General features: G+C 43.9%; 1 protein-coding gene across 1 annotated transcript in view; it reads right to left on the bottom strand.

The window, feature by feature from the left end:
* Positions 1–19768, bottom strand: part of slc49a4 (solute carrier family 49 member 4) — a 64538-nt gene that overhangs the window by 12405 nt on the left and 32365 nt on the right. The window contains 3 exon segments of the mRNA XM_010879741.4: positions 1161–1343; positions 8106–8233; positions 13618–13685. Of these exon segments, the coding sequence (XP_010878043.2) occupies positions 1161–1343; positions 8106–8233; positions 13618–13685 (379 nt within the window).

Genomic DNA, 19768 nt, shown 5'->3' with positions numbered 1-19768 from the left:
CCCAAAAAGAACCCTTTTCCCTAGTATTGAACACTACGTTAAACCAGGGCTTCATTGGATGGTAAACAGGTACTGTACACTATAAAGGTGCCGTTTAGGACGTCTGCCTCTATACTGACGGGTAATTCATGATTAATCACTAGCACACTGTAGGCTGCGGAAACTACACATATCACTAGCCATTACAATCATAGTCTAGGTCCCATCGCTTATGTATATTCATCAGTGCCTGTCCGCTGCTGTCTGACCTGTCGAGTCTCTTGAATTGCTTTCCCGCTTGTTGCCGGGGAGGAACGCTAACAGTTGAATAGGGGAACATGCACTCTCTGGCTGTCAGCTTGTTAGTGGAGGGCCTCTGGCCCAAGCTGCTCACCCTAATCAAGGACTGACTATTCACCACCTGTATTCTGCAGGACCAGCCAGAAGCTGGACAGAAGCTAGTCAGTCAACAGCTGTATCTGTCAGTTTCTACAACTCACCACAAGAGACAATTGCCAGTCTGTGTCTGGGTGTCTGTGTGTGTGTGGGTGTGTGTGTGTGTGTGTATAAATAGCAATGCAGTTGGTAGAATTATTTATACATTCTATCTATTTACTCCAGAGAGTTTGATGGGGGAATCATGTCATATCTCTTAGCATTATTCATCATTCCACTTGATTGGATTTGTGATGGGTCTACTGAAAGTTAATCAGACAGAGAGGAGCTCTGCACACAGACAAGAAAAACACTGGTTATATCGCAACACTACTTCCTTCGTAACGTACCACTTCTGACCACGGGGTAGTGCACTATATAGGGAATAGGGTAGCATATGGGACGCAAGCAGAGTTCTGACGGTCAGACTCCACTGACTTCTATTCAAACCATTTAAACGATAGTACTCAAAGATGTTGTGACATCTCTCGTTAAAGCTTTGCTTCAATGTTTAATTTTAAGATGTGAAGCTGGGGACAGTGAATACATAGGTCAGACAAAACTGTTATTAATTATATTCAAAAGAAAATTATCTGAAATTTAAGGCAAGCTAAATATTGGATTTATCTCTTAGAAATATGCTCATGTTGATGGCCGGCTGACCAAATTCCTTTGGGTTTGAATCCTACACGCTCCACTTAAGTGCTGTCATTCCATCAAGCTTCCGTTCAGCCGGTGAGCCTTACCTGTACTGTAGAAGGTGAGGAAGAAGAGGAGGCAGCCGGTGACTAGGTTGCCGAGGAAGGTGACCACGCCGCAGGTGATACCCTCGGGCACGGGGTACACAGTCTCGATGAAGAGCTCAAAGAAGATGGGCACGCTGCTGTTGATGAAGATGCCCACCAGGATGCAGGAGGCATAGAGAGTGGCTGAGGAAAGGACAGAGGGACGAGAGGTCCGTCAATAAAAATCTTAAATCTCTTAGACGTGCCCCAAACGTATACATTTTCAAATCCAGGTTAAAGTGCCTATGACTGAGCACTTAAACATAACCACATTGTTTAGCCTTACAGCTTCCTATGTTTTTATCCCATTTTTAATCTTTGTATGTTTTTTTATTGTATTTTTTATTATTATGATGTATTCCTTTGTTTTGATGTTCTCATTTGAGTATTTGTTTTTATGTTATTGTACTTTCATATATTTTTCTTTGTAAAGCACGTTGAATTGCTTCGCTGTATGAATTGTGCTGTATAAATAAACTTGCTGGCTTAAGAAATCAATCAAATAATCCTGTTTGAATAAACAGCAGAGGACAGGGTGTCAGGGGTTAATCACACGTGATGTATAAAGGGCTTTTTGAATGCGGAGGTGTCACAAAGAACATTCAAAATGGCCCGGTAACGACAGTGAAACGTCTCTAGTCTTGTGAGACACAATACAGTCGCTGCTACATATCAAAGATTGCTCAATGTTATTGGAGCTAGGACATCAGCGGTTTAACAGCGGGCGATGAACAGGGACCAAAAAAAAACACATTGTCAAAATCGCCTGCTGTGGAGCCTGTCTTGGTCTTCTCATTAAACTGACATTCCGTAATTCTCAGGGCACAGAGGGATGTTTTAGTTTAAATTCGAGAGGAAAATTGCATTAGTGCCATGTGCAGCTGGCCAATTCCCCTAGTGTGTGTATGCGTGTGTGTGTAAGAATGTAGATGTGTCCCGCATGCTTACGTGTGTGTGTGTGTGTGTGTGTCCAGTGTCAGTGAACACGTCTGTGCTTGTGTGCCTTGGCCACCAGTGATTGAGGTCTCAGCTGCTCTGAGGGTGGGGTGGCTGAGTAGATTAAGCCGTTGTTGGAGAGCAGAGCATGTCTGCATCCTGAATGGTCCCTTATTCCCTGTAGAGTGCACTACGTTAGACTACAACTCCGATGGTAGTGCACTTTACAGGAAATAGCGTGTAATTTGGGAAGCAGGTATGGCTCTTGGTCTCCTCTGCGGCCGTCTCCTTTATCACTGCAGATTGGGCCAAATCAACTCTCCATTAGCCAGCACTGCTCTTAATCACACTGCTGCCTCATAGGACCTAGCCCTCCTGTCTTTCTGCCTGTTGCCTCATAGGTCCTAGCCTGCCTGTCTTTCTGCCTGTTGCCTCATAGGACCTAGCCCTCCTGTCTTTCTGCCTGCTGCCTCATAGGATCTAGCCTGACTGTCTTTCTGCCAGCTGCCTCTTAAGACCTAGCCCGCCAGTGTTTCTGCCTGTTGCCTCATAGGTCCTAGCCCGCCAGTGTTTCTGCCTGTTGCCTCATAGGTCCTAGCCCGCCTGTCTTTCTGCCTGTTGCCTCATAGGACCTAGCCCGCCTGTCTTTCTGCCTGCTGCCTCATAGGACCTAGCCCGCCTGTCTTTCTGCCTGCTGCCTCATAGGACCTAGCCCGCCTGTCTTTCAGCTTGCTGCCTCATAGGACCTAGATTACCTTTCTTTTTACCTGCTGCCTCCTAGGACCTTGCCTGCCTGTCTTTCTGCCTGCTGCCTCATAGGACCTAGCCAACCTGTCTTTCTGCCTGTTGTCTCATAAAACCTAGCCAACCTGTCTTTCTGCCTGTTGTCTCATAAGACCTAGCCAGCCTGTCTTTCTGTTTGCCTGATGCAGCCACAGAGAAACTGAGGCAAAGGCACTGAAACGACAAAACCGTCATCAAAGCCAGAATGAATTTCCCCTCTTCACTCCTCACTGACTCATGTGTTAGTTAAACCACCACCAGTCCTGCTCTAATGACCGGTGCTATCTAACACATCCAACCTCTAGTGTCTCACCTCTAGGGTCCCACCTCTAGGGTCCCACCTCTAGGGTCTCACCTCTAGGGTCTCACCTCTAGGGTCTCACCTCTAGGGTCCCACCTCTAGGGTCCCACCTCTAGGGTCTCACCTCTAGGGTCTCACCTCTAGGGTCCCACCTCTAGGGTCTCACCTCTAGGGTCTCACCTCTAGGGTCTCACCTCTAGGGTCTCATCTCTGATCTGTTCCTCCCACTATAAACAATGTTTCAGGCTTCATTTCTTTCTCTACATAAAGTGAATGCCAAAAGTATTTGGACACTGATTTATTATTTTAGGGGCTTTCAGATATCAATATCATTGAATACAATGTGGTTAAAGAGCAGGCTGTCAGCTTTAAGATGACCGCATCCTCTTCAATTTAACATAAGAAGCCAGAAGCAGAAGAGCACAAGTGAGCTGAGAAATTACTTGTTAATCCAAGGAAGACCTCTACAAGTGATGACCAAAGAATGCTCAGCATAAACAGAAAAAGAATACTCTCAAGGAAGTAGGCGTGAATGTGTCAAAAACTACCATCCTCAGAAGACTTTACCAGCAGAGGCTGGATTTTAAAGAGCCTTTCAAAATTCTGGAAAAAGTATTGTGGAGAAATGAGACAAACATTGACATGTGCCAGAGTGATGGCAAGAGGAAATGTTGACAAAAAAGGGACTGGTATCTAAATTGTTAAATACGGTGTGTGGGGTAGGTTCAGTTTTGGCCATCTGTTGCTGCCACTGGAACTGAATCCTTTGTCCTGTCATTGAGTGCTGACAGCAGCAGCATGTTGATCTATGAAATGAACAGAAACATCTTGTCTGCTCAGATACAACCAAATACCCCTAAACATATTGGACAGCACTTATCATTCAGCAGGACAACAGAATAGGCCTGGTGGTGTCTACAGAATAGGCCTGGTGGTGTCTACAGAATAGGCCTGGTGGTGTCTACAGAATAGGCCTGGTGGTGTCTACAGAATAGGCCTGGTGGTGTCTACAGAATAGGCCTGGTGGTGTCTACAGAATAGGCCTGGTGGTGTCTACAGAATAGGCCTGGTGGTGTCTACAGAATAGGCCTGGTGGTGTCTACAGAATAGGCCTGATGACTTCAGGCAGTCTACAGGCCTAAGACAGCCCGGTCACTTCAGGCAGTCTTAGGCCTGGTGGTGTCTCCAGTCAGGCCGCAGACTTCAGGCAGTCATTGCATGTAAATGATGAGACCAAGAGCTAAACGTGACTTGCTTATGGTTCATCCAATATTGATGAAAATACCCTTAAAGCAGACATTCTGCACGTTGACACTGTCCCTACCGCAACAACTGAATGGTGCGAGCCCCTCCCACATAGCCACTAATGTCTGGGGTTGTTCAATGACAATATTTGAGTCCCCTCATGAGAGGACAGTTGGTAATGAAGCTGTCGGGAATATTTCCAAGGCAAGACCAAGGTAGCCAGGAAATCTGTTTTAAACAAATAATTTTAGACTCCACTGAATTACAAAACCAGTTAAAAAAAAATTACAGTTGCTTGAGTATGACTAATAATGCGCTCTGAGGATTTCTAAAAAGGGATATCAAAGGAGCCGTTTAATGGGAAAGCGGCTGATCATAGCATCATGCGTGCCACGTAGAGTACACCAGGTGTACTGTTAGCCAGGGACCGTCTGCCACAAATCTGGACTGAAAGAAATGCTTGTGCCAGGCACAATAATTATGATGGATGATCAACCAAAGACTATAAAAATGGGAGCTGTTTTTAGTATAAAGGAGATAGATTAGCTGCAAAGCCCCACGATGGTATAGTTTAAAGGGTAAAGGTCATTGGGTTTTCCAGCATGTGTGAGGGCGTGTCCAGGAGAGCAGAGTCAATGTAGGTGGTCAGACAGGTCAAGGGTCCAGCAGTCTGATAGAGCCTCTTAAGCTCAGTTTAGTTATTAAATCCGTTCAAAATTAAACCACAAAGTTTATTAAAAACAGACCATTCGCAAACCTGTGCTCCGCAGAAGTTAGGCTAATGATGTTTGAAATTGAAACAGTGAATATGAACAGTTTTGCATGTCTCAGTTAACATAGGAACAAGTGAATTCCGATTTTAGAACTCCCTTTTACTAGGGAATCACGATGAGTCTCGGTAATTAGCCTTTCTGTGATACGGTACCTAATGATGTGTTTAGCGCAATTGGCAGAGAATGGAGCTTGCAACGCTCTGTGGATTTAAATCCCACTGGGGGGCAATACGAAAAGTATAGAGATGTATACACTCACTACTATGAGTCACTGTGGATAAGAATGTCTGCGAAATGACTTATATTTGAATGTAAATATTTGAACTAATTGTATAGCACTCACACACCTCTTTTAAATGTTGCCCTAGCACTCACACACCTCTTTTAAATGTTGCCCTACCACTCACACACCTGTTTTAAATGTTGCCCTACCATTCACACACCTGTTTTAAATGTTGCCCTACCACTCACACACCTGTTTTAAATGTTGCCCTACCATTCACACACCTGTTTTATATGTTGCCCTACCACTCACACACCTGTTTTAAATGTTGCCCTACCATTCACACACCTGTTTTAAATGTTGCCCTACCACTCACACACCTGTTTTAAATGTTGCCCTACCATTCACACACCTGTTTTATATGTTGCCCTACCACTCACACACCTGTTTTAAATGTTGCCCTACCACTCACACACCTGTTTTTAATGTTGCCCTACCACTCACACACCTGTTTTAAATGTTGCCCTACCACTCACACACCTGTTTTAAATGTTGCCCTACCACTCACACACCTGTTTCTAATGTTGCCCTACCACTCACACACCTGTTTCTAATGTTGCCCTACCACTCACACACCTGTTTTTAATGTTGCTCTACCACTCACTCATCAGTTTTAAATGTTGCCCTACCACTCACACACCTGTTTTAAATGTTGCCCTACCACTCACACACCTCTTTTAAATGTTGCCCTACCACTCACACACCCGTTTTTAATGTTGCCTTAGCACTCACACACTTGATTGATGTAATCAACCTGTCATCAAGTCTTTCAATTGAATCAGTTGTGTGATTGCTAGGGCAAAAACCTAGGACCAGGATTGGGAAACAGTGGTATAGCGTAAGACATGATTAATCAAACGCCCATTTCAAAAAGGCCAAAGTGGCCAAAACGTCAATACACACTTTCCATCTAGACCGCTTCCACGTTCAAAGCAAGCGTGTCCGAAAGGAAGGCATCGGACGGCAGCATGCAGCTCGATTTGACTTTGTATTTCTTTGTGGTGCGTGGTCCTTGACACACGCGTCGCAAGTCTGAGTTGTTAAATGCAGATTCAGACCTGAGCCTGTATTTTCTTTGTGCGTCCTCAAGGGATTTGAGGACCTTGTATTAACTTGTTTTGTTCGCCTCGCGCGTCACTGAATCAGTTGGGGTTTCACGGTGACATTGAATGCTACAGTGCAGGTTTAAGCAGGATCAGGGCGTCTCCGTTCATCCACAGTGTTTGGTTTCGGGGGGGAAATCTATACCAGGGCCCTCCACAGAATCTGGTCATCCTTTTCCAGCATGTACTCGACCACTCAGTTGCTAATAATGGTAACTGCATCTGAGTTTACTCAAATAATTTCATCATTCCATGAGAACCTTATCAACACTGCTAGGTGGCTTTATTGTGAGAGTCAGTACATCATTTGTATGAAATAGCGGCAGTAGGCTACAGATTCATCAAAACCAGCACTTCTTTTGCTAGATGCATTATCTAAGGGCCAGCTGCCCTATTAAGAGGAATTACACAGAGAAAATGTTTAAAGTGTTCGGCCAGACCTGAATAAAAGTGTCTTCTGGTGTGATTTAATCATTTTAGTTCTCTATGAATAATTTAAATTGAAAAACAAAACAAATTCAAAACCAGCTGACAGAACAGATTTCATATAGCCCCCTTGCAGTTCGTAATGACCCTTTTCTATCAGGCATAAAAAGTGCAGTACTATATATTCTGCATTAAGAAGTTAGGAAAAAGTTGCAAACGAGGGGAGAACAGTGTGCCTTTTTGAAAAGCAAAAAATACTAATTTTATTTTTATCCCAAAAAAGGTCAGAGCCCCCAGATCAAAAAAGTTTATTGCAAGTACTTCTGATTTACAAGTACAGTATCGCACAAAAGTGAGTACACCCCTCACATTTTTTGCTAATATTTGATTATATCGTCATGTAGAAGTGGAAGAGGACTCCATTGGCAACCTGTGAAGCTCTGGTGAACTCCATGCCCAAGAGGGTTAAGGCAGTGCTGGAAAATAATGGTGGCCACACAAAATACTGACACTTTGGGCCCAATGTGGACATTTTCACTTAGGGGGGTACTCACTGTTGTTGCCAGCGGTTTAGATATTAATGGCTCTGTGTTGTGTTATTTTGAGGGGACAGCAAATGTACACTGTTATACAAGCTGTACACTCACTACTTTACATTGTAGCAAAGTGTCATTTCCTCAGTGTTGTCACATGAAAAGATATACTCAAATATTTACAAAAATGTGAGGGGTGTACTCACTTTTGTGAGATACTGTATATCCATAGTGCCGGTTGTCGCGTGTGTATAATTCTCAGAACATGATCCATCACCAAAGAGGACTAGCTTCCTGTGTACATAAAACTGCCTCACACAAAAAACATGAGACAGGCTCCTGTTCCTATCAGTGGCTGATAGTGGCTGATCCTGCTCAAGGCGGCTTATTTACTCAGTCCATGTGTTCCTTCCTCGATCGAAAGGATTCAACGATGCTCTGGTTGTATGCCAGTAGCACCGTCTACATGCAAATCCCCACATCCCCACATGGAAACTGGTAAACGGTGATATACAGTACCAACCGGCGGTGGAGGGTAAGTGTGTGAGCCTGGTCAGGCAAGTGAGGGTGAACCAGGTAGAGGCCAGCGAGGCGCCGGCCATCATCAGGACCAGGATGAGCTTCAGCATGCCTCGGATGGAGTCGGCAAACCTGGCGGGAGACAGAGCCGAAGTCAGTAAACCCGTGGCACACCCAGGAGTGCCACCGGAAGAAACCAAAGAATTGTTAGTAACGACAACAGCTGAAACAATGTTGAATTTGGCTTGTCAAGAAAAACAGAGGTCTCGGCGTGACTTCTGTGTCTCCGCGTCACCTTCCATTAACGGAAAGCAGAGATGGTGTCGGAAAAATGCTGCAGACCCTGGGTTACAGCTGTTGACAGCTTACAACAACACATCATGTTACGAGTTAATGTCATTTAGATCAGCAGTGAAGCGAGCAGGCAGGCATTTGATGTTGGTTGCTCTCGATCCGTCCAGACAACCTATCCAAATAAAGCATTTTTAGCTTCAGAGTTCCTGTCTCATCATGTGTTGAACCATCACCTGTGAAAAGGGTTTATTCCTGTCCTCCGGGGTATATTTTCCAGCACAGCGAGCAGAAACTGCTCAACATGAAGCTTGTACTCGAAACACACTAATTACCTGTGATTGGGTGAGCTCAGACAATGTGTTTTAGAGAGAGATCTCAACCCCAAAAATGAGAAGAAACACCAGCGGGAAATGTTTCAATCGTCTCACTGCCTCTCAGAGTTCAACAAAACTACTGTAGGAGAACATTTAAAGGGAAATCGCTCTTGGAAAGCCTCACAGCCAACAAAACTATTTTGTTTCAAACCCTCTTTCAGTGTAGTATTTTTAGACAGATGTGTGTGTCTGGCTATAAATTTTACCTGTCATTCAGACTTTAAACACGACCCCCCATCAGTACCGTTTCAATGAAAATACAAGTATAGTTAGGCCTGGAAATGACAAGTTTCGTTATTTTGGTTTTTCTCAAAATATATTCAAGTTAGAGTTGAATAATGAATATGTGCTTAAAGTGCAGTCTCTCGGCTTTAATTTGAGAGTATTCACATCCATATTGGAGGAAAGAGTTTAGGAATTACAGTTAATTAATTTTTCAAGAGACCAAACATAATTGGACAATTGACTCAAAAGCTGTTTCATGGACAGGTGTGGGATATTCCTTTGTTATTTCTTCATCAATTAAGCATGTAAAAGGTCGGGAGTTTATTCCAGGTGTGGCATTCGCATTTGGAAGCTGTTGCTGTGAACCCACAACATGCGGTCAAAGGAGCTCTCAATGCAAGTGAAACAGGCCATCCTTAGGCTGCAAAAAAATATATATCCATCAAAGAGATAGCAGGAACATTAGGAGAGGTAGATAGTTTGGTACATTCTGAAAAAAAAGAACACTCTGGTGAGCTCTGCAAAACAAAAAGGCCTGGATATCCACAGAAGACAACAGTGGTGGATGATTGTAGGATCCTTTCCATGGTAAAGAAAACTCCTTCACAACATCCAGCCAAGTGAAGAACACTTTCCAGGAGGTAGGCATATCATTATCCAAGTCTACCATAAAGACAAGACTTCACGAGCGCAAATAAAGAGGGTTTACCACAAGGTGCAAACCTTTCATAAGCCTCAAGAATAGAAATGTCAGATTACACTTGGCCAAAAAAATGTCTAAAAAGCCAATCCTAGTTCTGGAACACCATTGTTTGGACAGATAAAACTAAGATCAAAGTATGGAGAAGGCTTGGACGGCTCATGATCCGAAGTATATCACATAATCTGTAAAACACAGTGGAGGCAGTGTGATGGCATGGGCATGCATGGCTTTCAATGGCACGGGGTCATTAATGTTTATGGATGATGTGACAGAAGATAGATACAGCCGGATGAATTAATACAATATTTTTGTTCAACCCCTTGAATTAAAGCTGAAAGTCTGCACTTTAATTGCATCTCAGTTGTTTCATTTCAAATCCATTGTGGTGGTGTACAGAGCCAAAATTATGAAAATGTTATCTGTGTCCAAATATTTCCGGACCTAACTGTATTTAGGCTATACAATATATTCAAAAATGGTCCTAGAAGTTTGTATAACAGAGTGCTATGTACTCACAACAAGGCTGCTGGATTCTGGAAGAGGTTTTTTGGCAGGGACAGCCCTGCCATGCCCAGCCCAGTATGCTCTCTGTTTCCCTGGCCAAAGCCCTCAGCTCCTACCCATCTGCCACTAGCTTCCCCTCAGCTCCAACTCTCCCCTGGCTGTGCCAGAGACTCCAGCCCTGCACCTGCCCAGCTAACCCTTCACACTGGGTAGAGGCCCAAAGCTTAGTCCTCAGTACCATTAGTATCATATCCTTTCCTTACAGCATCAGAATCACTATCACCCCTCTCACATCAAATTAATTCACTGAAACCAGCAAGCATCAAAGGCTGCCGTTAAAGAGGCAAACCAATTGTGATCTTTATTCCCACAGTAATTGGTCAAATTTATCGGCCAGAAGATAATGATGATTCAATCTTTTTTGGCATCAGATTTCATTTCGTGCAATCTCCTCTGACACATTGCAGGAATAATTCAATTCTTATTCCATTTCATATTTTCATTACCAAATCTATTTGTTGATATTCTGTGCCCAGGGCATTTACTGAATGACCAAACCAGTCTGATAAATGACTATAATGCCGTCACTTAGGCAGCGGTCATTGATGGCAAAACAAATCAGGCCAAAATTCCCTTTAAACCTTGTTAATATCTCGTTTATCTGAAGATGAACATATGGAAATAGATGCCTGATCATCTCTCAGGGTTAAATTGTTAGGTAAGACCTCTACTCAGATTGATAATAGGACCAGGCTAATGTGGATGAAGGGGATGATGTTTGAGGAAACATAATGACCGGTGATAAATATTATTCATTTCCATCAGCTCTGCTCTGTTCCAGGTATGTTCATCAAGCCGAGGTGTCATCCCGACCACGAGCTGCTGGCCACCAGACGCCACCGGCTCGTTTGTCAAGTGTTTCTGACACGGCGTGCCACAAGCGCATACCTCAGAGCGGACACCACTAATTGACACAGTGAAACACAATGAAGCGCACGTTGGTGTATACATGTGCGTGTGCGCGGGCACATTCGGCCGAATGTTTGTTTTTGCTCCCGGGAAGCAAACCACTTAGTATTTGGGACCTCAACACCTGTAGCAAAAGTTTTTAATAGGGCTATTTTTCTGCTGCCTGTGGCAAGCTGTTCTTTGATGTTTGGGTGGATTATGGCGAGACGGGTGTGTAATAACTCACGTTCAGACCCGTGTGTTTGTGTGTGTGTGTGTGTGTGGGTAACTCGGCAGCTCCATCAACACAAAACCACCGGGCAAATTATCTTTAATGGTACCACAAAGGACCCAGTGCTATGAGGTAAACAGGGGCATCTGCTACTGCTCTTCCCAAACACATCACAACACACACACACCACCCATCACAGAGCACAACGTTACCCAAAGCACTGCTCCGCTCAGATCAGCTCCCCTATCTAACCCCCCACAGACAACCAATTTAGCCAGACGTGAGAAGGAAGCCAATCAACTGGGTGACTGAGACTGTTGAGATTCTGTTTCTGTGCCATAATACAAATCAGGACAGTTTCTGTTTCAACTTTGAAAATGGAACCACCCCACATCCACAGTACTGAGGGTATTAACAACAGAAAATGTTCTCTAACAGCCATAGCCTGGATCTATACTAAAACAAACCTTACATACCCTTCATAGCCTGGATCTATACTAAAACAAACCTTACATACCCTTCATAGCCTGGATCTATACTAAAACATCTTCACATGCCCTTCATAGCCTGGATCTATACTAAAACAAATCTTACATATCCTTCATAGCCTGGATCTATACTAAAACAAATAGAATGTAGTCAGTGTGCCATGAAGCCTCAAGTCCACTACAATTTATATCAAGAAAAGAACAGTCCCATGAATCTGAGGTTTAGAGTTATGGCCTAATTTTCATAATTAAACTGTTGCGAGACGTTGGCCCTGCACGGAAGTGCTGATTGGGTCGGCCGATGAGCGTATATATCTGCCAGCCGGACGACTGATCCCTTCCTTTTGCAGAGTCCACACTTTGGAGCCAGGGTGCTTCAGTCTATCCATCAGCTGGAGTGACGTGGCGGGTGGCATCAGCATTCACCTTCCCCTCCCTCTATCACAACAATCAGGCTTTAAAATACCTCAGAGGTTTGAGTGAGAGCACTTCTCTGTATGAAGCACACTCATTCTGAATAGGGCTCATAGGCATTTACTAAGCAGGCCGAGACGCATAACTACAAAAAACAAAATTGCATACAAAAAAAAGATGAATAATATGATAGACATCCCAGACCTCTTAAATCAGCATCCCATGGGTGTACATATTTCATTACTGATAGGGCTAATCACCTCATGTTTTGAGACAGTGAGAGAACCGGACTAGTACACAGAACAAGAGTCCCGGAGAGAGAGAGCAGTTGGCTTATTTATTCCCGTGAAAAGGCTTAGCAACGGTTTTCTAGTCGCTAATCTAGTTAGCGAGTCTTGCAGGTAGAGCCAATGCTATTACGACCGAACACGGGCGATATATTTTCATGCATACTTAATCTGACAATACTTAGCGAGTGTATGGCGTTTAGGGTAAATGCTTATCCTCTAATTTGACGGCCCACCGGGTACAGGGTATATCGTATGAGGCTGAATTTATGAGAAGGGGCAATTACTAGAAGGCTCTCGTCTCACACTCCGCTGGACACAGCCAGTGTGTGGTTGGCAGGCTGGCCCAGTCGGAGTGCAGTCTAACAGCAGACTGAATTCACTCTCCGGGCGTCTGATTCAGAGATAAGCAGATGCAAGTCAAACAGATGACATAAATTCTGAGCTATATGGAGCAAACATTTAAGTTAGGCATGTGGATCTGTGGTCTGAATACTGCCCTGGGATTGGAGGAGAATTTAGCATCTCAGCCCATACAGGCTTAGGACTAGATTTTAGAACACTTTCCAGTCTCCAAATGCCCTGCTGCAAAAAATAGGCTTGCAAAGCTAACAGTAATTAAACACTCTTAATGGAATCTTCAGTAATTGTCATAATTACCATTTGCCACCAATCAAAAATGAGGTTCAGGTTCATAACAGGTCAGTTAGGGAGAGTGAATCACTTTATCTGGTCTTCTAAACTAGTGACCCGTTTGCAGGGTGGGTCTATTCAGAGACTGTGAATTACAGTGGACCTTTTAAATCATATTATTTCATTATTTCATCTTAATTTAAAATGTGATAAGGTCACACTGAGGGCCAGAGATAATTACATAAAAACGCATGTTAATAGATTATATAAAAACCTTAATTATAGTTTACCAGTAAACACTGAACCTTCTAGCATACCCTCGCTTTTAACAAGCTAAAAACACGTTACTGCAACAGAGACGGTCAGTAAGGTCATGCTCTGACGCCCCGTCACGCAAGAATTACGGTTTCTTACCTGGCCATGGCCACTCCAAACACACATCCGCCTACAATAGACCAGAACCCAATCCAGCCAGCATCTACCTGAAGGAGACCGGGAGAGACAGAAAAAGAAAGATTCCGTTATTACCCTACCTTCAGCATTCCGCACACGCCTCAGAGAACAGACGCTAGACAGAGAGCAGACACAGACAGTCTGAGGACGCAGGATACCTGTCAATCAAGCAGAGGTTAACATTGCAGCCCTGTATTTTGAGAGTTGTGGGGGTCAATGGAAACAGCAGACCGCACCAGGGCGAAGTTTCCTCCTCAGCCCTCTGGTAAAAAAACGACACCAACGCCGCGGTTGCGTTCAATAAAGAGATACATGCTAAACAGGGATGTAAAACCTAACCTCGCACAAGCTTCCGTTCCCTACCGAACACGACACAGGGTCTACCGCTGAACCATCAGTATGAGAGAGGGACCGCATCGGAGACCGAGGCCTGTGTATCATCCAGCCCAATGCAAACACACACGTCAGGTCAACCGGGAACCAGGCAGCAGGTAAATAAAGTCCACAACCAGCTCCTGACACCCGGGCAAACACCGAAGACGAATGTTTAGGTGCCAGTGAAGGCACGCCGCAGCTCACGTCAATCTATCAGACCATGTAAATCAAGGCCAGATAGTGGGAGCCCCGGGTGGCGACGACCACAAGTGAGAACAAACGGCACCAGACCTGAATTTAAAGAAGAAAACTGTAGTAACTAGGCATTTCTGTAATTCTACATTGATTTTAGCAGGTGAACACAAATCAGCCTTTTATGTGCATGTGTGTGTGAGTGTGCGCGCTCATCCGTGTAGGTAATTAATTGAAATATGTTAAGAGACACTAGGTGCACCTGTACAGACCTAAAATGGGCTGTGCTAAGCTTAATCACGCGTGTTGCACTGTTATGGTTCGAAACCCAGGATACCCAGTGTACACTCCCTCACTTGTTTTTCTTTTATTCTCCCTGGTATCTAAGCCAATAATAATGACCCTTACAAATGCTTCTATCGCAACAGGGAAATGAATACAGAGTTAACTATGGTCGGTGTCAAGCGTCGATATGCAAAACACTTTCAGTGCCTGGACTGTGCAGCGCACCCCTTCGAACCACAACACCGGCTCAGGCGATGGAACTCAAACCTTGGGAAAAGCACCAGGAGTTGACAACACTGACTCTCCAAGACCATGAAACCTCTGTGTAATCAGAAAGCTGCTGCTGCTGCGCACTCATGTGAAGTATCAACCTTCAAAGTCCCCCACCCCCTTCTTCCTTGGCTAGCGACTTAATGGCCACTCTCCATTAACGGAGCAATTACACATGAGTGATTAACACAGCGTGGGACCATGTTCTCAAAGCGATGCTAATTGCGCACAGCCGCACCAAGACACTGAGCTACGTGCTTTGTGACACTGTCTGGTCTGACGAAGGGCGCGCCCGAGGGAGACGAGCTGATGTGGAATGCATTCAGCTATCGCGCGGAGAGGCTCCAACCGGCCCATAACTCTTGCCCCGTTCCCCCACCCTGGGACAAGCCTCATGCGGCTACAACCACATACGAGCCCTGTTGGCCCCAGTCCTCGGCCGTCCTCATCCCAAGCGCCATCCTCTCCGCTCGCCACCACCCCGGCCTTAACGTCCCACTCTCCTCAGAAGGATGGCCAGCTGCTGCCCCAATTCTGTGCCAGAGTGTAGCCTCACTTCTCTCAGAGCAAAATGCTCTTATTTATAGGATCGATTCCCTGTGGGGGGGGGGGTGATGCTTGTGTCCCAAATGACACTCCGTTAAGTACACACCGCACTACTTTACACCATAGCTCTACAGCACGGTCCCTGGTCAAAGGTACTGGGCCATATATGGAACAGGGTGCTGTTTGGGTCTCACATTCTGAGGAGATGGAAAGGAAGAAAGAGGGAGAGAGAGGGAGAGGCTATGGTTGGTACGGAGATACTTTCTGTCAGCGGGGAAGAAGGGTCACCTCGGAGGGACTGCAAACAGCCATTACTCATCAAACGGTGCGTGATGGCTCAAACTGTTATTGCTGCTGCTGGGCACACCGCCTTAGGTAGGACAGTTAGAAAATCGAGGAGGGGGTTGTGGGGGATTGTGTGTCCGGCGAAAGACAGGATGACGCAGTTAGGTGAAAAGTAAATTGGTCGCCTTTGCAGAAAAGAAATGCACGCACACGCACACGCACACAGACGCCTCCTCTCCCCGGTGGGCGGGCGTTCTACTCGGCGACAGATTAGAAACCGCGTTTGACATCTGCAGAACAGAGCCTGCTAATGGGAAGGCAGAACAGCACAGCCCCCGAGTGACATGGCAGCGGTGAGATTGGCAAGTGGCATTTAGGCGGGGGAGAGAGCAGGTCGCGAGGTGATTGGGAGGCAGCGGAGGGGGGGGGGGGGGGGTACGGGCTAAAGCAGCGGCTCAGTATCGATTGCCTCCTGCACAGAGCGAGAGAGTCAGAGAGTGAGAGACGGACAGCTACGTGTGGGAGGATAGTGGGGCCACATAGCGCGTGCGTGCGTGAGACACATCCCTCACTTTGTTAGCGCGGTGTTCTTCTTGACGGCCGACCTAAAATACATGTAGGTTTAGTACGTGCGTCAGACGTGCACAGCTGGAGAGCTACAGTATCATTTCACGCCTCATAACTGCTCTCAGTGAGTTAGTCTCAAAGGAGGGGGCTGCTGATCTTATCACAATACGTTTGTGGTTCATCGGCGCCAACACTCATCGGCACCTCGCCGGTTGCACTGAACCGTAGCCAAGAGTCGGCTCGTGTGTTCCGTGGCTCGCTAGCCAGGCTGCGTTGGATGTGGTTCGTAGAGTGAGACCTTAAACATATACTCTGTATTTATCAGGTCAGTGAAGCATTTTTTTGTGCTGTATACTCTAAAAGTTTGAGTCTGATAGTTAGCATTTACTGAAAGGTTAAAGCATAGCTTTTTAGATAATTTGTGCACATATTGATTTCACCATTTACAAATGACAATACATTCTCTATATAATCCCTCTGTTATAGGGAACTAAATGTTTTGGGACAGATTTGTATCACATCCAAACTAACCACATATGCAGGGTTGGGTAGGTTACTTTTTAAATGTAATCTGTTAGAGTTACAAATTACTTGTCCACATTTGTAATCAGTAAAGTAACTTTTTGATTACTCAAACTCAGCAACATGATTACTTTGTATTACTTTTAGATTACTTTCATATTAAGAGGCATTGGGAAAAAAATGTGAATAGCCTATAACCAACTGAACACGTTTTGCAAAATCAATGTTAGAGTTTACATTGCTGGCTAAAAATGTCATTGCATTTTACCTTATGGGTTGTGTACAGTGCCTTTGAAATGGGTTTTTAAACAATTGCTTTTTACTTCAATATGATTTGGCTACATCTCTACATTACAAGCTAAAGGTCTGTCAGATATTCAGTCATTCCAATTAATCCAATAAACCATCTTGCAGAATCTGACTTTTTATCTGAACATAACTCCAAATCTAATGAAGCTTAAGCCTATTCTGTTATTTGTGTTTTATTCATGTTTTTAATTGCTTCAAAACATTGTTGAAAAATAAATGGCAATTACTCGAAAAGGGTATTGACATTGTTGTATATAAAAATTCAGATATCCGTAGCTTTTCACGCATAAACTAAATCTGCAGTAGTCTGATGATTTGCTCCACAACCAACATTGTCAAAATGTTGCAGAAACCCCCCACAAGCGAATGCAGGTTTGCAATCATGAACACCCGCATAGAAATAAGATTTACCCGCACGAACATAACCTGCGATTATTATGGCCACCAGTGATGGAATTTCAAAATGCAAATTAAAGAAATAAACTGTGACTATAAACCTGCACTCTTAACTTAAAGTAAATTATGTCAGCAGGCAATGATAGCAAATGGACACCATTTTTAGAGATGCAAAGCAAGCAAACTCACATGACCTACCTGTATGGACGGAGTTGATGAGGCCGCGTCAAATGCAGATAATTATCCTTTGGCAGAGGGCTTCCCATCACACCTTTTCTCCTCAAATGTCGTGGTAAATTCCATATAATTTATTTATAACATTTTATATGACTCTGCTAATATTATGGAAGATATACTCTGTTTTTACCTGCCGTCCAACCAACCAAAACCGGAGACATTTAAACTAGCGCTTCCTCCGTCACTAAACTGGTTATGCGCGTCCAACTTTGCACGCATGATGATCACACACACACAACTGAGGCGCGCAATTCATGTTTTGGTTCAAATAAACATTACATTTATTTTATATAACATTAAATAATAAACTCAAACATACAACATGTCATAATTATTTCGCGCACCTATTATTTTTTATTTGAAGTAATCCAAAAGTTAAGAAATCATACATTTTTTCAAATGTATCTGTAATCCAATTACAATATTGTTGTTGGTACATTTACTGTTTTTTTGTAATGTGATTTCTTGTAATCTAACCTGACAAGCCAATTGTCCCAATACTTTTGGTGCCTTAAAATAGTATGAAAAGTGCTTTTGTTTGGAAATTGTGACATACCCTTACATAAAAGATGAGAGCCTACTTTAACCTCAGAGCAATCAAAGCTTTTGGAGTATTGCGCTTTTGGAGTATACAGTAAGATAACATTTCAAATTCTGTGTAAAACTCTTAAATCAGGGACAATGATTACACATCCTGAAAGTCATACTAACAATCTACATAGCGTCTGATAAGTATTTACTGTGTTTTTAAATGTTTTGAGCTGAGGAAAACTCCAGTACGAGTTTAGCTAAATCTTTCCTATAAGGTCCTTAGACAGGAACGTAAGGGCAACTTGGAGATGAAACGTTCCTTAACATTTCCTTGTGATGACAATTGAGCCTATAAGACGTAAACAATTTATGACACTCCCTGTGGGTTTAGGCAAAAAGAAAAAGATTGCAAGGTGAATACAAGTTAGCTTTGTGTAGGTGCATGTGATCCCACAGCTCTGTGATTTCATCTCAAGTACACGTCTCACTATAACCTTGAAACCTGTTCTGTCTCCTTTGAGCCACTGCTATCCTGTTGGAAGAGCTCTGCATTCTGGAGTTCTGATGCTAATCCAGGACCGCTGAAGGGTCTGAAACGATGCCGGTCTCATTAAGCTAACAATCTCAAGTGCTAAGCACCACGCTCTCTTGACGTGCTCCAAATTCTTCCGGCATACACACAAAGCCCTGTGGACCAACGCGTACGTTTGATTAGACCCTTAAAAAGTTCTACTCTTGTAGCGGGAAGAAGCGGAAATGAACCGAGAGGACAGCCGAGGAAGACGGTCCGACTGTGGTTTATCTGAATTTTTGTAATTATTATTTAGGAAAACGTGTAATTAGGTGATTTTTGTTATTTATTTTTTTGGAGTTTTTGAAGTTCAGAGAGTCGCTCACAAGGGCCTGCTGCTTGTTAATGAGTCCAGGATTGGAAATCAAAGAGGCGTGGCAGCAGCTCTGTGTCAACCCAGGATGTCGTCATGTGCCGCTGGGGTTAATTATGAGTCAACATCCATTTCAGCCTGGGAAGTTCCACTCGCTGCATCCCAAATGACACCCTAACTTTTATATAATTTGAATGACTTTTTATTTGTTAAAGGGCAGCGTGTAAGAAATAGGATGCCATTTGGAAAGCAAGCTTTCATTTGAGCCAGGGAAATTACATTCATTTCGGCCAGGGAAATTACACTCTGTGTGATTGCCTCCGACCCAATTAGTCACATCACAGGGCCTTTTAAAATGATGGGGATGTTTTCAGACTGACCATTCATTTCAGCACGTCAGACGGAGAGCACCAATACATTGTTTAGATAGCAACTGAAACAGCATTTTATTGTGTAGTGAACGATCGCAAATAATTTGAGGGGAAATATGAGAAGACGCTAAAAGGTTCTTTCAATAAACTGGGGTAATAAACATTTCTTAAAATGGACAACGTATTGGAGCTGAAAAGTCATAAAGAATACACTTATTGTCATGTGGCTAAATTAAGATAAAAAAGGGTGAACACATACACTCAATATAATTACTTAGTAGTCAAAAGCTGTTTAACCCTTTGTAGTGGTTTTAGTCTTTGTGTAACAAAACACTACCTTGC

Source organism: Esox lucius, chromosome 16, assembly GCF_011004845.1.
Source record: "Esox lucius isolate fEsoLuc1 chromosome 16, fEsoLuc1.pri, whole genome shotgun sequence".
Classification (NCBI taxonomy): domain Eukaryota; kingdom Metazoa; phylum Chordata; class Actinopteri; order Esociformes; family Esocidae; genus Esox; species Esox lucius.
The sequence above is the reverse complement of the archived record's forward strand: the minus strand, read 5'-3'. Positions and strand labels throughout refer to the sequence as shown.